At 48.0% G+C, this 25,414-nt stretch overlaps 1 protein-coding gene across 1 annotated transcript; it reads left to right on the plus strand.

The window, feature by feature from the left end:
* The first annotated feature begins 7,332 nt into the window (after nt 1–7,332).
* Nucleotides 7,333–19,241, plus strand: Prodh2 (proline dehydrogenase 2). The gene is made up of 10 exons (XM_057757391.1): nt 7,333–7,512; nt 7,586–7,782; nt 7,876–8,014; nt 8,102–8,188; nt 12,462–12,542; nt 12,615–12,770; nt 12,849–13,015; nt 15,705–15,815; nt 17,058–17,143; nt 19,069–19,241. The coding sequence occupies exons 1-10, from the start codon at nt 7,339–7,341 to the stop codon at nt 19,239–19,241; spliced, it is 1,371 nt and encodes a 456-aa protein (XP_057613374.1). The 5' UTR covers nt 7,333–7,338.
* Nucleotides 19,242–25,414: the final 6,173 nt, after the last annotated feature.

Genomic DNA, 25,414 nt, shown 5'->3' on the forward strand with positions numbered 1-25,414 from the left:
ACTGAATGCTTAGAGAAAGAAGGCAGAGGCAGAGAGAAGTCATGGAGCTCCACCAGAGACAGATGCTGGATGGAACTTTACCCAAAAAGCCACAGACATGTGGCAATACACAGAAATTAATAGAAATGGGTTAATAGAAATAGATTAATAGAAATGGGTTAATTTAAGATATAAGAGCTAGCTAGCAATATGCTTAAGTGATTGGTCAAGCAGTGGTTTAAATAATATAGTTTCTGTGTGATTATTTCAGGAGTCTGAGTGGCCAGGAACGAACAGCTTCTGACAACTCAGTGGTAGAGCCCCTGCCTAGAATCCCTCTGTGAGGGGCTGGGGTGTAGCTCAAGGGTAGAGCTTTTGCCTGGCATGCACAAGGCCCTGAATTCAATCCTTAGTTTAATAAAATCAAAACAAAAACCCCAGTTCATTTTGAGTTCAGTTAATCTGAGTTAGCTAATAACAATTATAGATCCTTGCCAGATCTTAGCTGTTGTGTTTATTTTCACAGTCTGTGAAATGTGTATAACTGACATGCAAACAGGAACAGATTCCAGCAGAAGACTATAGATGTGAAGGAGCACCCACTCACGGTTTCATTCATGGGCAAAGCTTAGGACCACGCACTAATATGTATGTAGGATTAGAGGGTATGGTAGCTTCAATTTATTTTCAAAATAAAAAGAGGCACGTTTATAGAGACAGAAAAGGGTAAGGTCAAACCTAAATGGTGACACTGGAGGAATGTGGGTGATGCAGAAAAAAAGTCAAAACTATAGAACTGATGTCATGATGAACGATGACATCACAGAAGCAAAGACGGGATGTGTGACTGGGCCTCGGGGGCTGTGCAATTCCAGGTGTTCCATCTTGGGGAAAATGTCACATTTTATTTATTTATTTACTTACTACTTTGTGTGTATGTGTGCATGTGTGCATGCTCGTGTGCTCAAGAGTATCTGCCACCACACACCTATGTGGAAGACAGATAAATTTTTTTGAAGAACTTGCTGGCCTTGTACTCACAGAGATCCACCTGCTGCTTCTGCCTTCTCAATGCTGGAATTAAAGACATGTACTACCATTCCTGGCATGCTTTCCATAGATAGATAGATAGATAGATAGATAGATAGATAGATAGATGATAGAAAAACAGACAGATAGATGATAGATCAATAGATAGATGATAGAAAGACAGACAGACAGATAGATAGATGATAGATAGATAGATAGATAGATAGATAGATAGATAGATGATAGATAGATAGATATGGTGTAATCAGAAGACAATTCCTTTTTAGAATTTATTTTTATTTTTAAGTTATGTATAGTATCTGCAGTTGATCTTAGCCAAAAGGCCGAGAGGCAATACATGTAGTATCTGTATTTCTGTGTGTCTGTATACCATGTCTCCTAAGAGGGCAAGAGAGCCCCTGGAACTGGAATTATAGACAGTGGTGAGCCACTATGTAGGTACTGAGAACTGAATTCATGTCTTCCGCAAGAGCAGCCAGCACTCTTCACGGCAGAGCCCTCTGGAACCCTCTGAGGACAACTTTTGAGAGCTGGTTCTTCCCCTTAGACCATCAGCCTTGGCAAAGCGCTTCTACCCCCAGCCCATCTTGCTGGCCCAGGATTCATGCTTTCTCTCTTCAAAACCTACTACAAAACAACAGTAATCAACATGTGGGTGCTGGCACAAGGAGAAACATACAATATTTCATTCCTCTATTTTATTCCAGAATGTGTTATGGACTAGAATAGAAGAAATCCAAGACATAAGCCCTTTTATATATGGCCAGATATTTTTTTGAAATATTTACTTTCTTTTTTAAAAAATATTTATTTATTTATTATGTATACAATATTCTGTCTGTGTGTATGCCTGTATGCCAGAAGAGGGCACCAGACCTCATTACAGATGGTTGTGAGCCACCATGTGGTTGCTGGGAATTGAACTCAGGACCTTTGGAAGAGCAGGCAGTGCTCTCAACCTCTGAGCCATCTCTCCAGCCCCTTTACTTTCATTTTATATGTACGAATGCTTAGACTGCACATACGTGTGTGTGCGCCATATGTGTGCTTGGGTCCTGAAGAGGTCAAAGAGGATGCTGACTCCCTGGGAACTGGAGTTATGGATAGTCATGAGTTGCCATGTGTGACTGAGAATCAAATCACGGTCCTCTGGAAGAGAAGGAAGTTCTCCAAACTACTGAGCATCTCTCCAGCCCTGGCCAGATGCTTTTTGATAAAGGAACAAAGACTATTTGATGTGGGTGAGAGGTTCTTCAACCATTGACCCCAGGGAAACTCGATATCACTCATGGAAGAGTCAAAATGGACTTTACATGGAGTACTAAAAGTAACTTGAAATCAAATTTACAATCGCTCAAAGGAGAGCACAGAAGAAAACAGAGGATATGATGTATTAATTTAGCTACAGCTTCTTGGATATAGGTAATAAAAGAAATAGGCCCAGCGAGAGGACTCATTGGTACGAAGACAGACGTGAAGCCCAACAGCCTGAGTTGAGCCCAGGACCCTCGTGGTGGAAGGAGAAGCCCATTTCCAAAGGTTTCATTTTACATCTATTCATGCATGGTGGCATGTGCGTTCTCTCCACACAAAATAAATATTAAAAATTTAAAAGGTGATGCACACCTTTAATCCCAGCACTCAGAGGCAGATGGATCTCTGTGAGTTCCAGATCTCTGGTCTACAGAGTGAGTTCCAGACTAAGTCAGGGCTACACAGAGAAATCCTGTCTTGAAAACGAAAGAAAGGAAGGAAGGAAGGAAGGAAGGAAGGAAGGAAGGAAGGAAGGAAGGAAGGAAGGAAGGAAGGAAGGAAGGAAGAAGAGAAAGAGAGGAAAGAAGAAAAAATAAAAAAAGAAAGAAAAGGACAAATTGGACTTCAAACTCAGGAGGAAGAAGAGAATTAGTGTTGTGTGTCTTACAACCGCCTGTAACTACAGCGCCAGGGACCGAGATGCCCTCTGCTGGCCTCCCCAGGTGCCTGCATGCACATTTCATACAAACACATGCACGTACATTTTAAACACACAAATGATGTCATTATATTATAGTATCAAAAGATAAAAAGAAATAATTTCATAAAGTAAATAAAACAAAACCCTGAAAAATAAAAAAGCATAGAAAATTGAAACCAACCACAGCTGTCAAGAAGGTGGAGAAAATGAAAATTGATGAAGGGATGGAAAATGGTTTGGGGGCCATGAAGCACAGTTCGGAAGTCTCTCAGAAATGAATCCACCATTACATGGTGATCTAGCAATGCTTCTTCAGGTGTCAATACCAAAACAGTCAAAGCTAGAGACTTGTAGAGAGATAGACTCATCTGTGCTCAAACTAGTGTTTCTCGACGTGTGAGCACAGTCTAAGTGTGCCAGAGAATGGGTCAGCAAAAAGGAGGTAAATAATGGAACGTGACGTGTGTGTGTGTGCGTGTGTATGTGCACGCGTGTGTGTGTGTGCTTGTGCTCACAACACACATGTGGAGGTCAGAGAACAACTTCAGGGATCTTTCTTCACCACTCTCCATGTTTTTCTGGTTTTTTTTTTTTTTCAAGATTGGGTTTCTCTGTGTAGTCCTGGCTGTCTTGAAACTCACTCTGTAGACCATGCTGGCCTGGAACTCAGAGATCCACCTGCCTTTGCTTCCCAAGTGCTGGGATTAAAGGAATGCACCACCACTGCCCAGCCCACAAATATTTTTTTTTAAGTGACTAAGATAGAAGTTTTATTTTATGTGTATTTTAAAAAGATGTATTTATTTATATATAGTGTTCTGCCTGCTTGTATGCCTGCAGGCCAAAAGAGGACACCAGATCTCATTACAGATGGTTGTGAGCCACCATGTGCTTGCTGGGAATTGAACTCAGGACCTCTGGAAGAGCAGGCAGTGCTCTTAACCACTGAGCCTTCCATCTCTCCAGTTCCTTATGTGCATTTTTTACCATAATAAATCTATTTTGTGTTGCTAGATGGTGCCTGAGACTGGCATATGCTCGGTAGAAGATTTACCACTGAGTTTTATCTCCTGCTTTTGCTGTTTTTGAGACAGGACCTCACTACGTAGCCCAGGCTGAGCTGGAACTCTCAATCATCCTGTCGCGGCCTCCCAGTCACAGTACTGAATTATAAGAATGTGCCTCCATGTCTGGGCATTAAAGTAACGTTTCAGGGGTGGGATATCCAAGTAGCTAATAGATCAAATGGGTTTTGCATGGGTGAGGTTGTCTGGAGAAGGGAGACCAGCCTATTAATGAGGCAAGTGCAGACGTTCGTGCAATTTCCCTAAATCTCCACCAGGGGATGGTACTAGCGCATTTGTAAAGACCTAATCTAGTTGGGGCTTGTGTATTGAGTTCTGGAGATTAGGGTTGGATCTGGGCTGAGACTAAACCTGGTCAAGGGGTGTCTCCTATAGGTAAACAGTCCCTGGGTCCCACTATTAAGATTCAGGGGCCGCGCCGGTGTTGAGGCAGGATTCCAGGAGTACATTAGCTGAAGGAACCTTCTTGATGTGCAAAATCAAGCTCGAGGCTGGGGTTGGCGGAGCCGAGCTTGACTAGCTGTAGAAGAAACAGCAAGAAGGTCGGTCGTGTTCCGGGGTTTACGGGCTAGCCAACGATGAAAAGCCGTTTTGCAGCAACAACGAGGCCATTTATGAATTATTCCAGCTTTGACCGTATTTTGAGTTTGGGGTTGATTTGTTTATGGGCGGAGCTGGGGACAAAGCCCTGGGCCTTGCACACACTTGGCAAGAGCTCTCTATGGAGCCTCCAGGCTCTTGCTATTGTATCTCTAGAGCCATCAGCCACTCGGCTGTCCAGCGCTCTCATCACTCAAAGCCTGCCCACCTTTGCAGGTGAGGGCATGGTCTCGCTTTGGAAAACAGCAGGTGAAAGATCTGGACAGGAGAGGGGTGGGGGGGCAGCCCAAGGTTTCCAGTATTTCCTTCTTCCCCAGTGATTGCCATAAAGACTGTCGTGGAACCCAGTCAGCACCAGTGAGAGGCCTTCTGGCTCCTCCCCCTTAACAGCTTTTGTGTTATTAGTAAAAACCTTTCCTCATCTCCCCACAAAATTTTATTCAGGAATTTTCCAGGAGACTCACATGGTGGTACACTCCTGTAATCCAAGCCTTTGGGAGACAGAGGCAGAAGGATCGTGAGTTCCAGACCAACCTGGACTAGACAGTAAGTTACAGGCCAGCTTAGGTCTCAAAACAACCTAAAAACCTCCCCCTCGAAGCCACCGAGCAGCCCACTGTGCTGTGCACGTGAGGCCGGCACCCAGCATTCCCAGCCCGGCACTGAGCCCTCCCAGCCCGGCACCAAGCGCTCCCAGTCCAGCCTCTCCCCGTCTTTATCTCATCTTCACTATGCTTTTAAATTATTACATTTATTTATTTATTTTATGAGAATGTGTGCCCGCATACGCATGCCACGGAGTCCATGTGCCGATCAGAGGACAACCTGTGGGAGTCAGTTCTCCCTGTCCACCTTTTTGGGGTCCCAAGGATTGGGCACCAGGCAGGTCAGCAAGTGCCTTCAGCCAACAAGCCATCTTACTGGCTCTATTGTGCTTATTTATTTTCTCGATACGTGTTTTTCTCTCGTGTTTGTATGTGCATCCAACGGTGTCAGATCTCCTGCCATGTGGGTTCTGGGAACCAAACCTGGGTCCTCTGGAAGAGCAGCCTGAGCGCTCAACCGCTGAGCCAGCTCTCCAGCCTCTCTATTTTATCTGCTGATTTTGGTTTTATTTACCTTTTCGAGTCAAGGTCCCAAGGCGACACTCCTGCTTCACCCTCCTCAGTGCTGGGATTAGAGGCTCAAACCGCCACACCTGGCTCATTCTCAACATCCCCCTCCCCCACCCCAGCTTGTTGCTGCCATGGTGTCAGGGCACTTCTTCCTCCAGGCCATTATTTGTTTCAATGTGTCTGTGGTCCCCACAGGAACTGCACCCAGCGGGATTTGAGGAGTCTCTAGTCTGTGAATCCTCAGGGTTCACATATGAAAAAAAGCCATCTTGGGTATGGTGTTGCATGGCTGTAATCCCAGCACTTATGAGGCTGAGGTAAGACAGGAGAATTGGAGTAAGTTCAAAGCCAGCCTGGGCTATACAGCGAGGTTATATTTTGTTTGTTTTAATACTCTAATGGGCGTGGAGAGATGGCTCAGAGGTTGTGAGCCCTGGTTGCTTTTCTAGAGGACCCGAGTTCAGTTCCCAGCACCCATGTCAGCTGACTCACAGTTGCCTGTAACTCCAGCTCCGGGGTGGATGGGAGGCCTCTTGGTGGGTGCCTGCACTCATGAACACAGACAGACATGTTATTGGATGAAAGAGCTCTGCGGTGCAAACCTAAAAATTCGACAGATAAAAGCATCTAAAAAGCAAACAAGGGCTGGAGAGATGCGCTGATAGTTAGAAGCTTGATAATTAAAAGGATTTCTTGCAAAGCTCTGAAGTTAGATTCTCAGCACCCACATGGCAGCTGACAACCTTCTGTAACTCCAGTTCCAGTGAATCTAATGCCCTCTTCTGGCCATTATGGGGCACTGCATGCATATTATACTCAGAAATTTGTGCAGGCAAAATTCTCTCTAGATAGATAGATAGATAGATAGATAGATAGATAGATAGATAGATAGATAGATATAAACAAATAATTTTTAAATTAAACAAAGACTTGGTAGCGGAGGAAGAGTTCATTCTTTTCATTTCCGTAGACTAGTCCATTACCTGAGTTCCTCTGTGTACACCTCGATGTTATCATCCAGCCCATTTGGAGGACATTTGTGTTGCTTTTATTTGGGGTTAAGGTTCTTATGGACATTTTTTCCTGGTGCCCATGCTCATGTTCTGTAGACTACATGTCTAGCAAGGATAACAGGGTTGCGGGCTATGCGCATTTTAAGTGTGTGCAGTAACTCTACACTGCTGCTCCTGGAAGATGGAACCGATTGCAACAAAAGAGGCAAGGTTGCTCGCTGAGACTGCAAAGCCCAACTGACTTGAACTTGAGCTCCCTGCTCTTGGGTCCAGCCGCTTATTCAGCAGTGCAAGTTGGGCGCCTGAGATCTGTCGGCCTGTCAGGCTGAAGGTTATTGGGGTCTGTCACTGGGGGGTTACCTGTCCTGACACTGTTATTCTGACCTCTGGCCCTAACTATCAATTATTAACTGCCTCCTCCCCAAGAGCCTGCTATCCTAAAGATTTGCGCAGTTAATCAGTCACTGCCCCCTCGCTGGGCAAGGGGCATTTGGTAGATCTGCTGTCTGCCCCTGGGGTGGTGTGTGACCAGGGATTTAACAATGCTCTGGGCACGTCTGCCGCTCTTCTGCCACTCCAGACCCTCTACAGCTGACTGGCAGCCCCTGCGTTTTGATGGTGGGGCCTTCCATCTCAAGAAAACAGCGGAGCTGGCGCGGGCTTTGCTGGTGCTTCGCCTATGCGCCTGGCCCCCGTTGGTTACCCATGGACTCGCGGTGAGGAGCCGGCACAAGGACTGGTCTGAAATTGCCCAGACCTGGCTCTGAGCCCTCACTCCCTACCACCCAGTTTCAGGCCTGGTCTCAGCGACTCTTGGGCTCCCGTCTCTCGGGCGCACTTCTCCGGGCATCCATCTATGGGCAGTTTGTGGCCGGGGAGACAGCAGAGGAGGTGAGGGGCTGTGTCCAGCAGCTGCAGGCGCTAGGACTCCTGCCTCTGCTGGCAGTACCCACGGAGGAAGAACCGGACTCCACTGCCAAGACCAGGTGAGCAGAGAGAGGGCGGGGCCAAAGGAGGATGGGATGAGGGTAGGAAAGGGACCCCTAGGCTCTGGAAACTGACTTCCGCTGGCCGGGCAGTGAGGCCTGGTATGAGGGGAACCTCAGCACCATGCTGCGCTGTGTGGACTTGTCACGAGCTCTCGTGGACACCTCTGGCCCAGCCAGAAATAGCCTCATGCAGCTGAAGGTGACGGCACTAACCAGCCCTCGGCTTTGTGTAAGTGAAGAAGTGAGATGGGGGAGGGGGACACAGGCGTGGCTACTCAAGGCTACCCTCACCACGTCAGCCACCACCCCATTTCAGAAGGAGCTATCGACATGGATCCAAAAGTCAACAGGCTCCTTGGAGCTGAGCCCTGAGAGACTGGCAGAAGCTATGGACTCAGGCAAGGTAAGGAATAGAGGTGGTTGTCACTGAGGGTATGGTTGACATGGATAAATATGGATAACACGTGAGAGGGTTTTGGATGAGAGGCTTACCAGAGGGGGCTCAGGACAGCAGCACTTTCTCCGCAGAGAACAGGGCAGGAGGAGGTCAGCTGCTGAGCATGGCAGGGCATACTTCTAATGCCAGCACTTGGGAAGCTGAGGCAGGAGGATCGAGTCTCTGAGGTCAGCCTGGGCTATGTAGTGAGACTTGTCTCGAAAACACAGGGTGGAGAGATGGTTCAGCGGTTAAGAACACTTGTTGCTCTTGCAGAGGACCCAGGTTTCCAGCACCCACATGGTGGCTCACAACCACACATAACCCCACTTCCAGAGGATGCAGCCCTCTATCCCGACTGCCACGGACACCAGGCATAGCTATAGTGCACATACAAACATGCAGGCAAAACACCATGCACAAAACTTAAAAACTACACATGTATTTTTGGTGGTGGTTGTTCTGTTTGTAAGGCAGGTTCTTATGTATCTTAGGCTGGTCTTGAGCTCTCTGTGCAGTCAAGGATGACTTTGAACTACTGATCTTCCTGCCTCCACCTTCCAACTTGCTAGAGATACAGGCATGTACCCATTGTATCTGGTTTAAAGAAAAACATTTTAGTCAATCAGCAACCACACTGGAGTGTGCTTGCTGCAGTCAACAGCGGCCACACTGGTGTGTGCTTGCTGCTGTCAATCAGCGGCCACACTGGTGTGTGCTTGCTGCTGTCAATCAGCGGCTACACTGGTGTGTGCTTGCTGCTGTCAATCAGCGGCCACACTGGTGTGTGCTTGCCACATCAGCTCTAAGCCCTGTGTCTCTTCCTTTTGTCTTGCTTTGTTTTATGAAGCCAGGTCTTACAATGTAACCCAGCCTGGCCTAGAACTTGCAATCCTCCTTCTTGGCCTCCCCAGTCCTGGGATGACTGATGTTTACAGTCATGCCTGACCTTGATGAAGTCCTTGCATCATTCATTGATTCACTCATTCATTGATTCACTCACTCATTCTTCCATTCCTTATTATTCCAGTATCCTATTTCTGTGTGTGTGTACGCATGTGTGTGCGTATGTGTGCGTGTGTGTGAGCATGCGTGTGTCCATGCATGTGTACCTGTGGAGATCAGAGGCTGGAAACAGGTACATGCCTTATTCACTTTCCATTTTTTTGTTTTGTTTTGTTTTGTTTGAGACAAGGTCTCTTTACATAGCCCTGGCTGTCCTAGAATTCATCATGTAGACCATGCTAGGGTGGATCTCACAAAGATCAGCCTGTTTCTGCCTCTCAAGTGCTGGGATTGAAGGCATTTGCCAGCACACCAGCCTGTCCCATTTTATATTTTAACAGGCAGGCTCTCACCGAACCTGGAGCTACACTGACGGGCAGGGAGCCCCAGGATCCCCTGGTCTCCATCCCTGCTAGGGTTACAGTAGCCCAGTCTTTTTGGAATACACAATTCTCCTGCCTCAGCTTTTCCAGTGCTGGGATTATAGGCATTTGCCGCTATACTAGGCCTCTTTTTTTTTTATTGTTCTATGAGTTTGAGAATTTTTCGTAAGAAAATGTTAACAAGCAAGGCATAACTGTACACATCTAGAAGCCCAGCACTCGGAGATTGAAGTGAGATCTCCAGTGTAAAGCCATCCTGGGATACAGAGTGGTGTCCTGTGCAAAACCAAGCAAACAAAAGTAAACAAGAACTACAGATGTAGCCTGGGGGTAGAATTTCCCTAGACTATACCAGTAAGAGATCGGGGGAATAACTCAGTGGGAGAGCCCCTGCCTAGAATCCCCCCAGTGAGGGCCTGGGGTGTGGATAGGTAGTAGAGAGCTTGCCTAGTCTTCACAAGGTCCGGGTTTATCCTCAGCACTGCAGGGAAAACGGTTAAAAAGTAAACAGTTCATTGTGCAGCGATCGCCCACACACCTGCCACCTTTAACATTTAGCCACACTGCATCCCAGTAAACCACCTTCAGATACCAACAGTCAAAAAGGCCTGGCATTTAGCCACACTGCATCCCAGTAAACCACCTTCAGATGCCATCACTCGGAAAGGCCTGGCATTTGCCTATAAGCTGCGCATATCCTCCCATGCCCTTTAATCCTCTCTGGGCGACTTGTCACCGGATGCAGTGCAAATACTGTACAAACGGCCGCTCTGCAGCATCGGGGAGGATGTGTCTAAGCATCTGTCCTGCTGCTGTAATAACCACTCTGATGAAAGTAACTGCAGGGAGGAGGGTTGATCTGGGCTTCATAATGTGTGGTGCAGTCCGTCATCACGGGAGATTGGGGTGGCAGGAGGTTGAAGCAGTTGGTCCCTCGGCATCTAGGATCAGAAAGCAGGGAGCCACGGGTGCTAGTTTCCTGCTGCTTAGCTCCATTCCTCCATGGTGCAATCCAGGATCCCCAACAAGGAACGTGCACCACCTCTGCGGGTGGTTCTCCCCACCGCAGCACAAGACAATCCTCCACAGGCATGCCCCGAACGCTGGTCTCCCAGACGACCCTAGATTCTGTCAACTTGACTGTTCTAACCATCTCAGAGGATAACGACAGCACATGACTGTCTATGCTCAGTGTAGGTGCAGGGTTTTCCTTTTTCTTTTTTCTTTTTTTTTTCTTTTTCTTTTTCTCTTTCTTTCTTTTCTTTTCTTTTGTTTTCTTTTTCTTTCTTTCTTTCTTTTTGCTTTGTTTTGTTTTTCAAGACAGGGTTTCTCTGTGTAGTTCTGGCTGTCCTGGACCTCACTTTGTAGACCAGGCTGGCCTCTAACTTACAGACATTCCCCGTACCTCTGCCTCCTGAGTGCTGGGATTAAAGGTGTGCACCACCACTGCCTGGCTGGCTTTTTCTTTTTAAATAAATCACTTTATTTTTCATTGCATGTGTGTGCACCACACGTGGGCAGTGCCCTCAGAGGCCCTAAGAGGGCGGTAGCTCTCCAGAAGCTAGAGAGACACACTGTCTCCTGCCATGAGTGCTGGGAACTGAATTCTAGTAAAACAGGACACGGTCTCTCCAGCTCTGCAAGACTTTTCTATCTTTTGACCTGCCATGGGCCGAATCCATGGAAACAGAACCTAGAGTTGGGGGAGGGGGGACAATGGCACCTGCTGCCCATGGACCCATCTTACTTTGTGACACTTCTCGGTGGCTGACGCCAGTGCACTTCTGCACCAAGTGCTTCAGGCTGTGAAGCTCGTGGGTTAGAGCTTCCTAATTGTTAAAGCTAGTTTTGCCTTTAGAGCTAAAAAGATTTTTGTTGAATGAAAACTACAAATCGAAGCGGGTTTGACTATAAACACCTCCAAACCAGCACTTGGGAAGCGGAGGGAGAAGGAGCAGAAGCTGGAGGTTTTCCTTGACTGCACAGTAAATTTAGGTGAGCCAGGGATACATGAGATCCTGTGGGGGCAAAGATACACTTTGATGAACTTCAGCAAATACACACAGTAGGACCATACAGATCCCCTTCCATACATGGGGCCTTCCCATCACTGCAGAATTCCCAGCAGTCTGAGGGTGAGTTTTGGTTTTGTTTGATCTTTTCTTTTTTACTTATTTATTTTTTAGGTTGGGGCTCACATAGCCCAGGCTGGCCTCTCACTCACTTTGTAGCCCAGGAGAGCCTTTAGCTCCAGCTCCTCCTGCCTCCATCTCCTGATAGGATTACAGGTGTGCACCACCATGCCTGGCTTATGAGATAGTTCCATGTTTTTTTGAGACTGGGTCTCACCCCAACTTTCTAAACTCTCTCTCTTTCTTTTCTTTTTTATTATCTTTTTAAACTTTACTGCTTTCACTTATTCGTTTGTTTGTTTCTTTGTTTGGTGTGTGTGTGCATGTGTGCACCCCTGTAAACACACATGACATAGCATGGAGTGGAGAGGTCAGAAAACACCTCCCAGAAGCCAGCTGTCTCCTTCCACCACGTGGGTCCTGAGACTTGAACTCGGGGCATCAGGCTCCGCAGCAGGTGGCTCAGCCACTGAACCATCTCGCTGGCCATCTTTCTTTCTCACTGGACAGACTAGCCCAGGCTTCCTCAGCCTCTCAAATCGCAAGACTGCAGCACAGGTCACTACACCCTAAGAGTCACTTTCTGATTTCCCACAAATTCTTCACAGACAGACAGACAGACACACACACACACACACACCTTACCTGTGAAAGAGGGGACTTGGGTCCTGGAGGGAGCCAGTGGTCCTGAGCACTGTCCCCTTCCCTAATGCCCCTTAGAACCTGCAGGTCTCCTACCTCAACGCCGAACAGAATCAGCACCTGCAGGCCTCTATCAATCGCTTACATCAAGTGGCCCAGGTAACACGTGGGTGCCCTGGCTCCCCACCTCGTGGACACTGTTGGCCCTGACACCTTTCTCTCCCGCTTCAGTATGCCCGGGCCCAGCACGTGAGGCTCCTGGTGGACGCGGAGTACACATTCATCAACCCCGCCCTCTCCCTGCTCGTGTCTGCCCTGGCCTTGCGCTGGAACAGACCAGAGGAAGGCGGGCCCTGGGTGTGGAACACTTACCAGGCCTATCTGAAGGTGGGCAGTGTGCTCTAAAGGGCTGTGGGTGGGGACCCAGCACCCTGACCCTCCTGAGTCTGCCTGTGCGCCCTGCAGGAAACTCAGGAACGACTGGAGCAGGATGCCGATGCTGCACACAAGGCTGGCCTGGCGTTTGGGGTGAAGTTGGTACGAGGTGCCTATCTGGACAAGGAGAGAGCCGTGACACAACTCCAGAGGAAGGAAGATTGCACTCAGCCTGACTATGAGGCCACTAGTCGAAGGTAGGGACAAGGCTGAGAGGCTATAGGAAAAATAAATACTATAATATGTTACAAGGCTGAGGAGGCAGTGATAGTCAGGGTTCCTATCGCTGGGAAGAGACGCTGTGACCACGGCAACTCTTATAAAGAAAACATTTCATTGTGGTAGCTTGCTTACAGTTCAGAGTTCAGCCCATTATCATCACAACAGGACATGGCAGCATTTCAGCAGACATGATGCCTGAAAGGTGGCTGTTACATGTTGATGGGCAACAGGAAGTAGACTAACTCACTGGGTGTGACTTGAGCATCTGAGACCTCAAAGCCTGCCTCCACACTGACACATTTCCTCCAAAAAAAGGCCATACCTCCCATTAGTGCCACCACAACAGGGAAAGTGATTGTTGCACAAGGACCGAGTGCCAGGGTATACCCCTGTGACTCCAACGCTCCGACGCTGGAAACAAGCAGATGCTCTAGGCTCATTAGGGGTCAAGGCAGCTGAAACATCCATCTCTAGGTTCAGTGAGAGACCCTGACTCCAACAGTAAGGTGCACAGAGCTGGAGGAAGATACCCAACATTGATCTCTGCCTTCTACATGTGCATACATAGGGAGCAAACATGTACGTGTATAAGTGCGCACACACACACACTCACGAATCTACATGTGGTATCTTGTTACTGTGTTGAGAAAACAGACAGGAGGATCCCTGGAGCTCACTGGCCAACAAGTCCGACCTAATCAGCAAGCCCCAGGTCCCAGTGAGAGACCCTATCTCCAAACACAAGGTGGAGGATGGTGAGACAGCTCAGGGGGTAAAGTGCTTGTCTCACAAGCACAGTCAGATCCCCAGAACCCCTAGGAAAAGCTGAGCCAGTGTGGTGGCTGCCTGTCATCCCAGACTTGAGAGGCAGAGACAGGGGGTCCTGGGGGTCAAGCTGCTAGCTAGACTAGACAGAACTGATGAGTCTGGGTTCAGTGAGAGCATGTCTTAGTAAATAAAGTGAAGATCGATCGAGAAAGACACTCAGCGTCAACCTTGGGCCACAACCCACATATGTACACATGTGCACATGAACACACAGACATGTGTGCATGCACAAGCACACACACTTAAAATTTTAAAATAGCATGTAACTCTTCTTCTGGGGGTAAAGCAGGTTGCATAAGCCTGACAGGCACTCTGCCACTGAACCACGTCCCCAGCTCCTCACTGGGGGATTCTAGGCAGGGGCTCCACCACTGAGCCACACCCCAGCCCCTCACTGGGGGATTCTAGGCAGGGGCTCTACCGCAGAGCCACGCCCCCAGTCCCTCACTGGAGAATTCGACCACTAAACTATATCTCCAGCCCTCTTTTTACTTTTGTTTTTGAAACAGACTTGTTAAGTTCCCAGGGTGACCTTGAACTCACTCTATAGCACAGGCAGACTTTGAACTTGCAATCCTCCTGCCTCATTGTCCAAAGTAACTGGAATGACAGACCTGCCCCACCAGGCCTGTACAATGGATGCCATTTTTCACTTGCTCAACACTGGCCATGGGGTTCTGTGCCAAACATCTTGTGTGTGTGTTCATGTCACTTCCTCTCCAGGATTTGGGACACTGTTGTTTCCCCACCTGGACAGCAATGTCCTCCTTCACCCCCAAAACCCCAGCCCTCAACCCCCTCCCAGCTTACAGCTTTCCTCCAAGGCTGCATCCTCATTTGTGGAACCTGGGTTGTTACTAATCTTCTGTAGATGTATTCATCACTCTTCTTGATGCTTGACAAAATCCCCGACAGTAGCAAGTTAAGGAAAAAAGGGCTTGTTTTAGCTCATGTTTGAGGGGACAGAGTTCATAGTATCAGGGCGGCATGACAGTGAGAGGGGCTGATCACATCACGTCCACAGCGAGGAAACAGAGAGAACTGGATGCCAGTGCTCAGCTTATCCCACCAACCCCTCTAAGTTTTCTTTGTTTCATTGTTTTGGTTGGTTGGTTTTTTGAGACAGGGTTTCTCTGTGGTTTTGGAGTCTGTCCTGGAACTAGCTCTTGTAGACCAAGCTGGCCTCAAACTCACAGAGATCCGCCTGCCTCTGCCTCCTGAGTGCTGGGATTAAAGGCCTGTGCCACCATGCTTGGCTCTTACTTTCTCATTTTTTTTTCAACCAGGGACCACAATACATAAAATGGTGCCGCCCATTTTCAGTGTGTGTCGCAGGGGCATAGGGATTTTTTCTTTCCTAGTTAAACTTCTGTGACAATGTCCAATGCCATCACGGACATGCCAGGAATTTTCTCTTATGCATAATGTCCACATCATGTCATATTGAAAATTAAAACAACCAATTAAGACAAAGCTGGTGAGATGGCTCAGCAGGTAAAGGTGCTTGCCACCAAGCCTAATGGCCTGAGTTCCATCCCTAGGACCTCTGTGGTAGAGGGAGAGACCATGTGGAGAGACCTTCACATGTATGCTCTAGAACACACACACTGAAAAAAATATTATTTAAGAAAAAATCCACCCCTGCTATAGAGACCAATCCTGGCTAGTGCCTTCTTGGGCGGAGACATGGTTTTGCTGTGAGACAGTCATTGGGTCAGAAGCCGATGCTCGTCATCCCTGTTCATGAGAGGCTAAGGCAGGACTGGGCTACATAATAAGCCTGAGTTGCACTTGGCCCTCACTCCCTGGAGAGCTGAGCAGAACTTCCTCCTTCAGTTACAGTCGCTGTCTGGAGCTGATGCTGCGCCGCGTGTCCCAGCATGGTCCCCTGTGCCACCTCATGGTGGCTTCTCACAATGAAGAATCTGTTCTCCAAGCAACTAAGCGGTACGAGGTTGGAGGAGGGAAACCAGTGCCGCCTAACAAGCCCCATCTCTCTCTGTGACTACAAGACAGTGATGGGAAGGCAGTAGTGTGTGTGGGACAATGAGGAGGTACATGGGGGGAGGGGGAGATTTTAATTTCAACCTGGCATGATGATACACACCTGTTGTCCTCAGAAGGCGGAAGCAGGAGGATCAAGAAGTTGATGCCAAATGGGTTACACAGTAATAAGGTTTTAAAAAAATCAGCCCCTTCTATGTCTGTGTGTGTCCTATAGGCTCAGATGGGAAAGGCATTGCTCCTTATTTCCTGAGAGACATAGGGAGGACTGGGGACTCCAGAGAGCAGCTGAGGCTCAATGGGGGGAAGTCTCATGAGAGCCCATGAGAATTGTTATTGATTGATTGATTTGATTTATATATGTGTGTGTATATGTGTGCACCCATGAATGCAAGTACCAGGGGAGGCCAAAAGAGAGTGCTAGACTCCCTGGAGCTGAGGTTGCAGGCAGTTGTGAGCAGCCTGACTTGGGTACTGGTAACCGAGCTTGGCTTCCCTGCAAAAGCAAGAGCTCTTTATTAAATTTTATTTGATTTTTTTAAGTGCTGTGTATTTGGGCATTTTGCCTGCATTTGTAGTGTGTGCCCATGTACTTGCCTGGTGCCTGCAGAGACCAGAAGAGGGCACCGGATTCCCTGGAACTGGAGTTGTAGACAGTTGTTGAGTTGCTCTGTGGGTGCTCGAGTCCAGTCATGTCCTCTGGGAAAGCAGTCAGGCTTTTGACCACAGAGCCATCTCGCCAGCCCTGCAGTGGCATTTGCCATCGGGTTTGGGGCTAGAGTCATTTCTCAGAACCTGTGCAAATTTGTCCTAGGACTAATTTCCATGGAAATCAAAATTTTCAGATGTTCAAGTCCTGCACATCGGATGACATACTATTTGAATATTTGCATATGACCCACGAACATCCTCCTGTAGGCTTGAAATCGTCATGCTTATTCATAACACCTAGAGCAATGAATGTAAATGGTATATAAATAGTTACACCAATCTAAGGGGGAAACCTGTGCCAGTGTTTAGCACAGACCTGATCCACCCTCATATCTGATCCCTGGCTGAATGCGTGGGTGTGGAATGTGGATCCAGCTGGCCAACTGCTCTTCCTCCATATTTGAATGCTTGGGTGGCTGGCTTGTCTCTAGATGTAGCCACTGTCTGGACTGATAATACGACCCCCTTCTGCAGTATGTGGGAGCTGGGCATTCCTCTGGATGGGCCGGTCTGTTTTGGACAACTTCTGGGTATGTGTGACCACGTCTCCCTGGCTCTAGGTATGTGAACGGCTCACCCTCAACCTTCCACCCCCACCCTCACCCTCTCATTCCCTCTCACCTGGAGCCCTCCTGCTGTTTCCAACCATGAACTGGTCCCACTCTCACAGAGAGCCTGCAGCTGGCTCATCCTCCAGTCCCTCCCGGACGGATCAGTGTTCCAGGATTTGGAACCCTCACAGGGATATGCCCTGTGTCTTCTCTCCTGACCTGTGCTGGTTCTCGTTTATGGTGCCATATTGCCTGCAGTTTAGGGTCCTGACTGCTGCTCCCTAAGGCCTTAGACTGGATTCCTTTCCTTCTATGGGTTACTAAGGGTAACGAGAGCACTTTATTACTGGGAAGATGGCTCAATGGGTAGAGCACCTAACGTGCAAGCCTGAAGACCTGAGTTCAAATCCCAAGGATCCATGCCAAAGCTAGACAGTAAGGCAGATGTCTATCATCCTAGAATGCCTATGGGAATGGGAGGCAGAGGCAGGAGGTTCCCCAGTAGCTTGCGGCCGACTCGTCTAGTTTTATGCGATTCAGAGGCCCTTCTCATGAAAGGTAAAAAAGGAGAGAAACAACCCCCACGGGTTGTCCTCTGACCACACACACACGCACACACACACACGCACACACGCACACCCCACAATACAGAGACGTTATTGTTTTCAAAAACCACTTTGCTCTCGATCCACACTGCCAGTGTTTTCTGTTGTTTATTTGTTTACTTGCTTTTGTTTTTGAGTCAGGGTCTGGTTATGCGGCCCTTGCTGGCCTGAACTCCCAAGTACACCAGGTTGGCCTCAAACTCAAAAAACCCTTCTGCCTCTGCCTCCTGGGGGTCAAAGCCTCTTTGGATACCTTGATACAAATTTAGGCTGTCACTGTGTGAATAGGCTAGCCTATGACCCCAGAAAACAGCAGTGATGAATTTCTCTGGCATCTTTGGGTCTAACACATTCTCTAGGAGTGTAGAGAGGTGGGGGACTTCTCACTAACTCTCCCTCAGAAGGTACAGCTTTTCTGTGTTCTAGCTTATATGGGGCCTGGTTCCTAGAATGCTCAGCTGGGTGAGGCTCACACGTAATTGTATAACATGTTAGGTTATCCAACATTAATCGGATTTCTCCTTCAGAGAAAGAGTGGCTTCCTGTGTCCCCATCTCTCTGAGTTTTTACTTTCTTTTTTTTAATTGATTTTTATTGAACTCTACATTTTTCTCTTCTCCCCTCCCTGCCTCTCCCCTCCCGCTTCAACCCTCCCCCAAGGTCCCCATGCTCCCAATTTACTCAGGAGATCTTGTCTTTTTCTACTTCCCATGTAAATTAGATCTATGTAAGTTTTTACTTTCTTAATTATTGAATTGGTCTTCTTGCTCTCTTAAAAGGATCTTTTTTGTTGTTGTTGTTGTTGTTGTTGTTGTTGTTTGAGGCAGAGTTAAGCTGTTCTAGAACTCACTCTGTAGACCAGACACTGGCCTCAAACTCCCAGAGATACGCCTGCCTCTGCCTCCCAAGTACTGGCTTTAAAACTGAGTGCCACTACTGCCTGGCTCTTAGCATTATCTTAATAAACTGAGATTTTTTTTTTTTGGCTAGATGGTGGTACAAACCTGTAATTCCAGCACTCAGGAGGCTGAGGCAGATTTGGGATTAGAATTGAGCCTGGACTACATAATAAAAGCCAATTTCATACCAATCAATCAGAAAGAAAGGAAGGAAGGAAATGAGAAAGGGAAGGATGGCCAAGAGGAAAATTGTTTCTCTTAAATGTTTGCTGTAGAGTGTTTTAGTAGTGAATTATGTCTAACTCACCTAGTCTGCCATGTTCTGAGCAAAGGAAGTAGCATTTGCTGCCGATGCCCAGGAACCTCTCTCTGTCTCTCTGTATCTCACTCTCTCTCTCAACCCACACTCTGCCAATACTCTTCCCAACAGGACAGGCTGGATATTTGGTGTATAAGTCTATCCCCTATGGCTGCCTGGAGGAGGTGATCCCCTACCTGATCCGGAGAGCCCAGGAGAACCGGAGTGTGCTGCAGGGTGTCCGCCGGGAACAAGCACTGCTCAGCCAAGAACTGTGGCGGAGGCTGCTGGGAAGGAAGGCCTGAGGGTTACTCCTTCAGCACCCTAGGGGCCATGTGCTCAATAAAGGTCCAGAGACTTTGCCTTTGCCTGTATCTCCCTGAAGCTGCCTCCTTGGGGAAGGGCTGATCCTGGCCTCAGCCAACAGAGCTCAGATAGGTGGGGCATTTCTGAAACTCAAGAGGTCTTTAGTCCTATGTGGTGACTTTTGGGAGGCTGGGGCAGGAGAATCATGAGTTCCAAGCCAGTCTGGGATTCACAGTGAGTTCCAAGTCATCTAGAGCTACATAGTGAGGAGGAAGAGGAAGAGGAGGAGGGGAGAGAGAATGTGTGAGTGTGTGTGTGTGTCTTTAGATGACCCAGGGTGATAATGACTTGAGGCCGTCTATCCTGTAATGAACTTGGTCAGGGTTCTATTCAAGAATTCTTTCCATCTCAGAGGATGTGCAATAAATAACACAGATGAAGAGCAGGCACTGACAAAAGGCTGGACCAAGGCCATGTGCCCAGGAGGGGAAGACCATTCCTTCAGCCAATAAGCACCGATGAGCAGCCTGGGGAGGTGTCAGGAAAATGTCTGATGCCCAAAGACATGAGGACCTGAGTTTAACCTCCAGTCGCCATATAAAACTCCAAGCCTCATGTGTGTACAGGCTGAGACAGACAGATATCGGTCGGCCAGCCTGGCCCAACTGGTGAGACACAAGTCTTAGCAAGGGATGTTGTCTCAAAAAAAGGGTAGCACCAGGAAGCTGTCTTTGCTTGGGTTTTCTATTGTTGTGAAGAGACACCATGACCACAGCAATTCCCATAAATAAAACTTTAATTGGGGTAACTCACTTAAAGTTTCAGAGGTTCAGTCTATTATCATCAAGATGGGGAGCATGGTGGCATGCAGGCAGACATGGTGTGGGAACTGAGAGTCCTACATCTTGAGACAACAGGAATACTAGGCGGTATCCTGAGCATATGAAACCTCCAAGCCCACCCCACAGTAGCACACTTCCTCCAATAAAGCCATATCTCCTAATAGTGCCGCTCCCTGTGAGATTGTGAGGGCCAATTACATTCAAACTACCATAGAAGCACAGGCAGGAATATTACAGGTTCAAGACTAGCCTGGACTACATAGTGAGACTCTATCTCAAAAACAAAACAAGAGCTGAGGACACTTGCCAAGAATTCCCTAGGGGGCTGGAGAGATGGCTCAGAGGTTAAGAGCATTGCCTGCTCTTCCAAAGGTCCTGAGTTCGATTCCCGGCAACCACATGGTGGCTCACAACCATCTGTAATGAGGTCTGGTGCCCTCTTCTGACCTGCAGACATACACACAGACAGAATATTGTATACATAATAAATAAATAAATAAATATTAAAAAAAAAAAAGAATTCCCCAGGGAGGGCCTGGAGCTTGGCTGTATGGTAGATAGAGTACATGCTTAACATATACAAGAGCTTGAATTTCATCTCCAGCACTGTAAATAATAATAAAGTTACAAAGATGGAAAGGAGCCAGACAGTGGTGGCGCACACTTTTAATCCCTGCACTTGAGAGGCAGAGGCAGGTGGATCTCTGAGTTCGAGGTACAGAGCAAGTCCCAGGACAGCCAGGGCTACACAGAGAAATCTTATCTCAAAAAACCAACAACGAAGAGGAAAACACACAGAGAAATGGTACAGGTTAAGGAGTGAGAATCTAAGGGCAGAGGGATGCATAGGACTCAATGGTGTAGCCTCAGGACTTGATCTGTGTTTCAGCCAGAGGCAACAGGAATCATGGGGATTACAGGTGGAGAAGACATATGTCAGGTTCCTCTACCATGAGGAGGGTGGGCCAAAGGAAGGCAATGATGTCAGGCAGTGATCTCTTGCTTTGAGTGGTGTAGACAGAAGTTTCTATCCCACCTGGTCCCACAGCTATTCAGTCCCAAAGAAACAGAGGTTTATACTAATTATAAACTGTGACCAATTGCTCAGGCTTATTACTAACTAGCTCTTACAACTTAAATTAACCCATAATTCTTATCTATGTTTAGCCTTGTATCTTGGTACCTTTTCTTAGTAAGACAGTCTCATCTTGCTTCCTCTGCATCTTGCTGGTGACTGACTCTCTGCCTTTCCTCTTCCAAGAATTCTCCTACTCTGGTTGTCCCACCTATAACTCCTATCTGGCTATTGACCAATCAACGTTTAGACAAATCTTTACAGTGTACAAGAGCATTGTTCCACAGCAGAGTGGTAGGAATGGGATCAAGCTGCCCACTATGAACAAGTAAGGCAAAGCTCCTTGATGCAGATCACGTGACACTGCATCTAAAACTGAATGGAGCCAGCCCAGACTAAAGGAGACCAAATTGGTCACCCAACACAAAGGGTGTCAGACTTTTTTGGCACCGGAGGGGCATGGGCTGGGGTTTGTTAGCTGTCCCTCAGTCACGTGAAAGATGTTCTTTGAGTCAGAATCCCAGCAGGAGTACTGGGAGTCAAGGTCATAGTAATTTTTTTATTTTGTTTATTTATTTACTTTTTGGCTTTTTGAGACAGGGTTTCTCTATGTAACAGCACTGGCTGTCCTGGAACTCACTTAGTAGACCAGGCTGACCTCGAACTCACAGAAGGTGAAAATGACTTTGAAACTAGTTACGGCTTTACGAGCTCTTCCCTGCTCCTTTCTCATTGTTGTCCACAAGCAGCCTGGCTTGTGCTCGGTAGGTTAACACATGGTCAGCTCTTTGAAGGAGCTGCTGGGGTCAACTTGCTAGATGTCCTGGGTTCATGACAGGGCTAGAAGATTTTCAGGCTGTAAGAAATAGGCACCCACTCCAATGAACCTAAGTTCATCCCATGTTATAGTCTTGAGTACCCAGTTGTCAAAGGAGCAACATGTCTACATGTCAGATTGAGTCGGTAGTCTCATTCAAAGTTTGAGGCAGGAAGGGGTCAGACATGACATGAGGGCAGAGATGCCAAGTCTTTCACCCCCTTTCCCACTCATCCATCAGTTTCTACAGTATCCAGGTAAGAGAGAATATTTTCTGGATGTGATAATATAAGCCTAAAATACCATCAATGGGATCTAAGACTGGAGGTTGCAAATTCAAGGTCAGTTGGCAGTACCTAGTGAGACGCTATCTCAAGCATGTGTGTGTGTGTGTGTGTGTGTGTGTGTGTGTGTGTGTGTGTGAATTCATGCGTGTGTGTGTGTGTATTTAAGCAAGAGCAGTCTTCAACATTTTGGGGACTTGTTTGTTTATTGAGATGGGGTTTATACTGTGTAGCCTAAGCTGCTCTTGAACTCCTGGGAATCCTGGGATTCCTGAGTGCTTTGGAATCCAGAAATGAGCCAGTAAACCTCTCTCAAACTTCGGCAAAGTAACCAAGACAATTGTTACCACAACCCCAGGTCAAGGGTGTTATCCTCAGTGGAGTTAGTGGAAGGCTGTGCTGATCAGCGAGGCTTGGGCTTTCTAGGACCCTTGTGTTCTGTTAGTGCTGTTGGGAGACACAAGGAGGGAGATAGAAGGGGAACGCGTCATGTTTAAGTTGGTAACCAGTTAAGGACTCAGAATTTGTCTTCTGTCTCAATTCTGTCTCCTTCCTTTCCTACCTGTTTCAGAGACTGGAGAAGCTAGGAAAGAGTGGGGACTGGGATGGAAAGGAGGGGAGGGGCTTAGAGAATGGGCCGTGGGGCAGGGATGGGAAGGAGGTAGCAGGGGCCCAGGAGAAAGCACGGTATGAGAATGATCCTGAGGCCCAATAGGCTTGACCCTTGACGGTCCAGGTGATGTCTAAAGGGTGGCGTCCTGAAGGGCCCTCAGGGTATGGGGCTCAGGGAAGGGATTGGAAATAGTCATGGGGTGGGTGAGCATGGAAATAGCATCAGGGACGAGGAACTGAGGTTAAGAGGGTCCAGGAGGAGCCAGGCGGTTGTGGCGCCCATCTTTAATAATCCCTGGTTTACAGAGTGAATTCCAGGACAGGCCCAAAGCTACAGAGACAAACCAAATTAAAAAAAAAAAAAAAAAAAAAAAAAAGAGGGTCCAAGAGGGTGTGGCTGGGAGCTGGAGAGATGGCTGAGCGGTTAAGAGTACCAGCTGCGTTTCTAGAGGTCCCAGATTGGATTCATAGCACCCACATGGCAGTTCACTGGCCCCTTTAGCCCTAGTTCTAGGGGATTCTATTCACTCTTTTGTCCATCCTGGGTGCTAGGCTGCCGCTTGGAGCACTTACATACATACAGGCAAAATAGTCACACACGTAAAATTAAAATTACAAATATAAGAGACACTGGATAACTGAAGTTCTGGAGCAGGCAAGGGGGAAGGAGAACACGCTGAAACCTCTTGGGCCGACATCTCGGTCCCTTCCTGCTACAGGATGGTAGGGATGCTTCTTAGGGTAGGCTACTGCGCAAGTGCAAGATGTCAGGAAGCAGCAGGCGAACATGCGCCTAGAGTTTTTGCGCAGACTGCCATCGCTGTGCCACAGTCACGTGACAGCCACAATTGCGCCCAACGGTAGGTACCAAGCCATCTGGGCCAGAGTCCAGGCCTAGAGCGATTTGGAGCTTTCGGGACCCTCGGCTTTTCACCACACCCACTTCAGCCCCACACTTCGCCCCCAGCCCCAGTTCAGCTGCCCTTTCGCTCAGACCCCATCTCTATTCTGGGAACCTAAGACCTCCCCACTCTTGCAGACCCTACCAGCACCCTCCAGAGCCTCCTAGCTCTTTCATACTGCAGAGCCTCTCCCAGGCTCAGATTCTGCCCGCAGCCCGTGAGTTTCCCTGGAATGCCCATCCTGCCCTAAAACTCCCACTATCACTTCTGACCCCTTGGGCCCCTTGGGCTCCTGGTCTTCTTGTGTATGGCTCCCTAGTTGGGTCTTCCAGACACCTCCTTTCCCATCAGACCCTCCTGAATCCCCTTCTCAAATACACCGCTCCCATACTCAGGCAGCCCTATTGGCTCTCGCCTCCACTCTGCCCTCAGGAGCCGATGCATTCGCAGGCCTCACGCTTCCCGGTGGAGCTGGGCTCCGTGAGGGATCCAGATGCCCAGCTGGGCCGTCTGCATCGCCTAGCTCTGGCTGGAGGCCCATGCTGGGGCATGGCCAGGCTCCTGCGCAGAGGTGAGGTTCAGAGTGAGAAAAGAACCAGCCAGCACAACTTCCATTGACCAGTTCATAACGGGGTGCCAGGGTCCTATGTTGTCGCTACTACCTGCTGTGTGCCAAGATCTATGGTAGAAATGGGATATAGGGTGTATCTGGCCTCTGGATCACCGGGAACGAAATATAGTCTGTGGGGAAGGGTTTCACTGGGTATGATAGGACGTCTCACAGTGAAAGCCATTCTGCAGAAAGGTGGGAGAAGAGACCCTTGGAAGCTGGAATGGCCTGGGCAAAGGCCCTGGCGTCAAAATGAACTGGGCATGTGTGTGACCAGCCAGACTCGGGGAGAAGCTGAAGAGGTATTGGATCCAGACAATAAAGAGCCTGAGTTCCACTGTTTGATGTTGAGTCATAGGCGCTGCAGTAGAGAGAAAGAGAAGCCCACTAAGATACTAAGCCTTCATTATCCAAAAGAGCAGAGGGGTCCAACCTTCTCAGAGAAGACTGACACCTAGCTAGCTCACTCTGGTTACTTTATTCAATTACAAGGTTGATTGGGGCAGGGAAAGGTTCCAATTATCAAAGTCATCTTGCCCTACTGCCCATGAGAGCAGACAACACACATCTCAGTTCCTTTTGATTATGGCTTAAGAACTCCAGGTCAGCCAGGAGTGTCTTTGGGCCAAGATCGGTGCCGCTGCCAGCACTCACGTACCCGAGAGCAGACTCTCCAGAGAAACAGCTCTTCAAGGTTTACACAGCCTTAAAACAATGTCTCGGGCCCTACTGATTAACCCTAACATAGCAACAGCTTTGCTGAAACACTTCTCTAAAACCGGACACAAGGCTTTCCTTCTCTATCGCCGCAAAGATGTGGGGTATTGTTGGATTTTGTGGTTTGACGGGAACAGGAGTAGGGAACTCACACTCCGATGAGCAGTCAATGGTTTCACAAGTTCCACTGATTTTTGTAAGCTGATTATCTGACCACTTTCTAAACTTGTTTAATAGCTCTGATTGCTGGCTGTGTCTTAAGTTTTTGTTAGCTGAAGAGAAAAAATAGCCATGATGGTCCACAGTCACTGGC

This window comes from Chionomys nivalis, chromosome 2 (assembly GCF_950005125.1).
Source record: "Chionomys nivalis chromosome 2, mChiNiv1.1, whole genome shotgun sequence".
In the NCBI taxonomy this organism is placed as follows: domain Eukaryota; kingdom Metazoa; phylum Chordata; class Mammalia; order Rodentia; family Cricetidae; genus Chionomys; species Chionomys nivalis.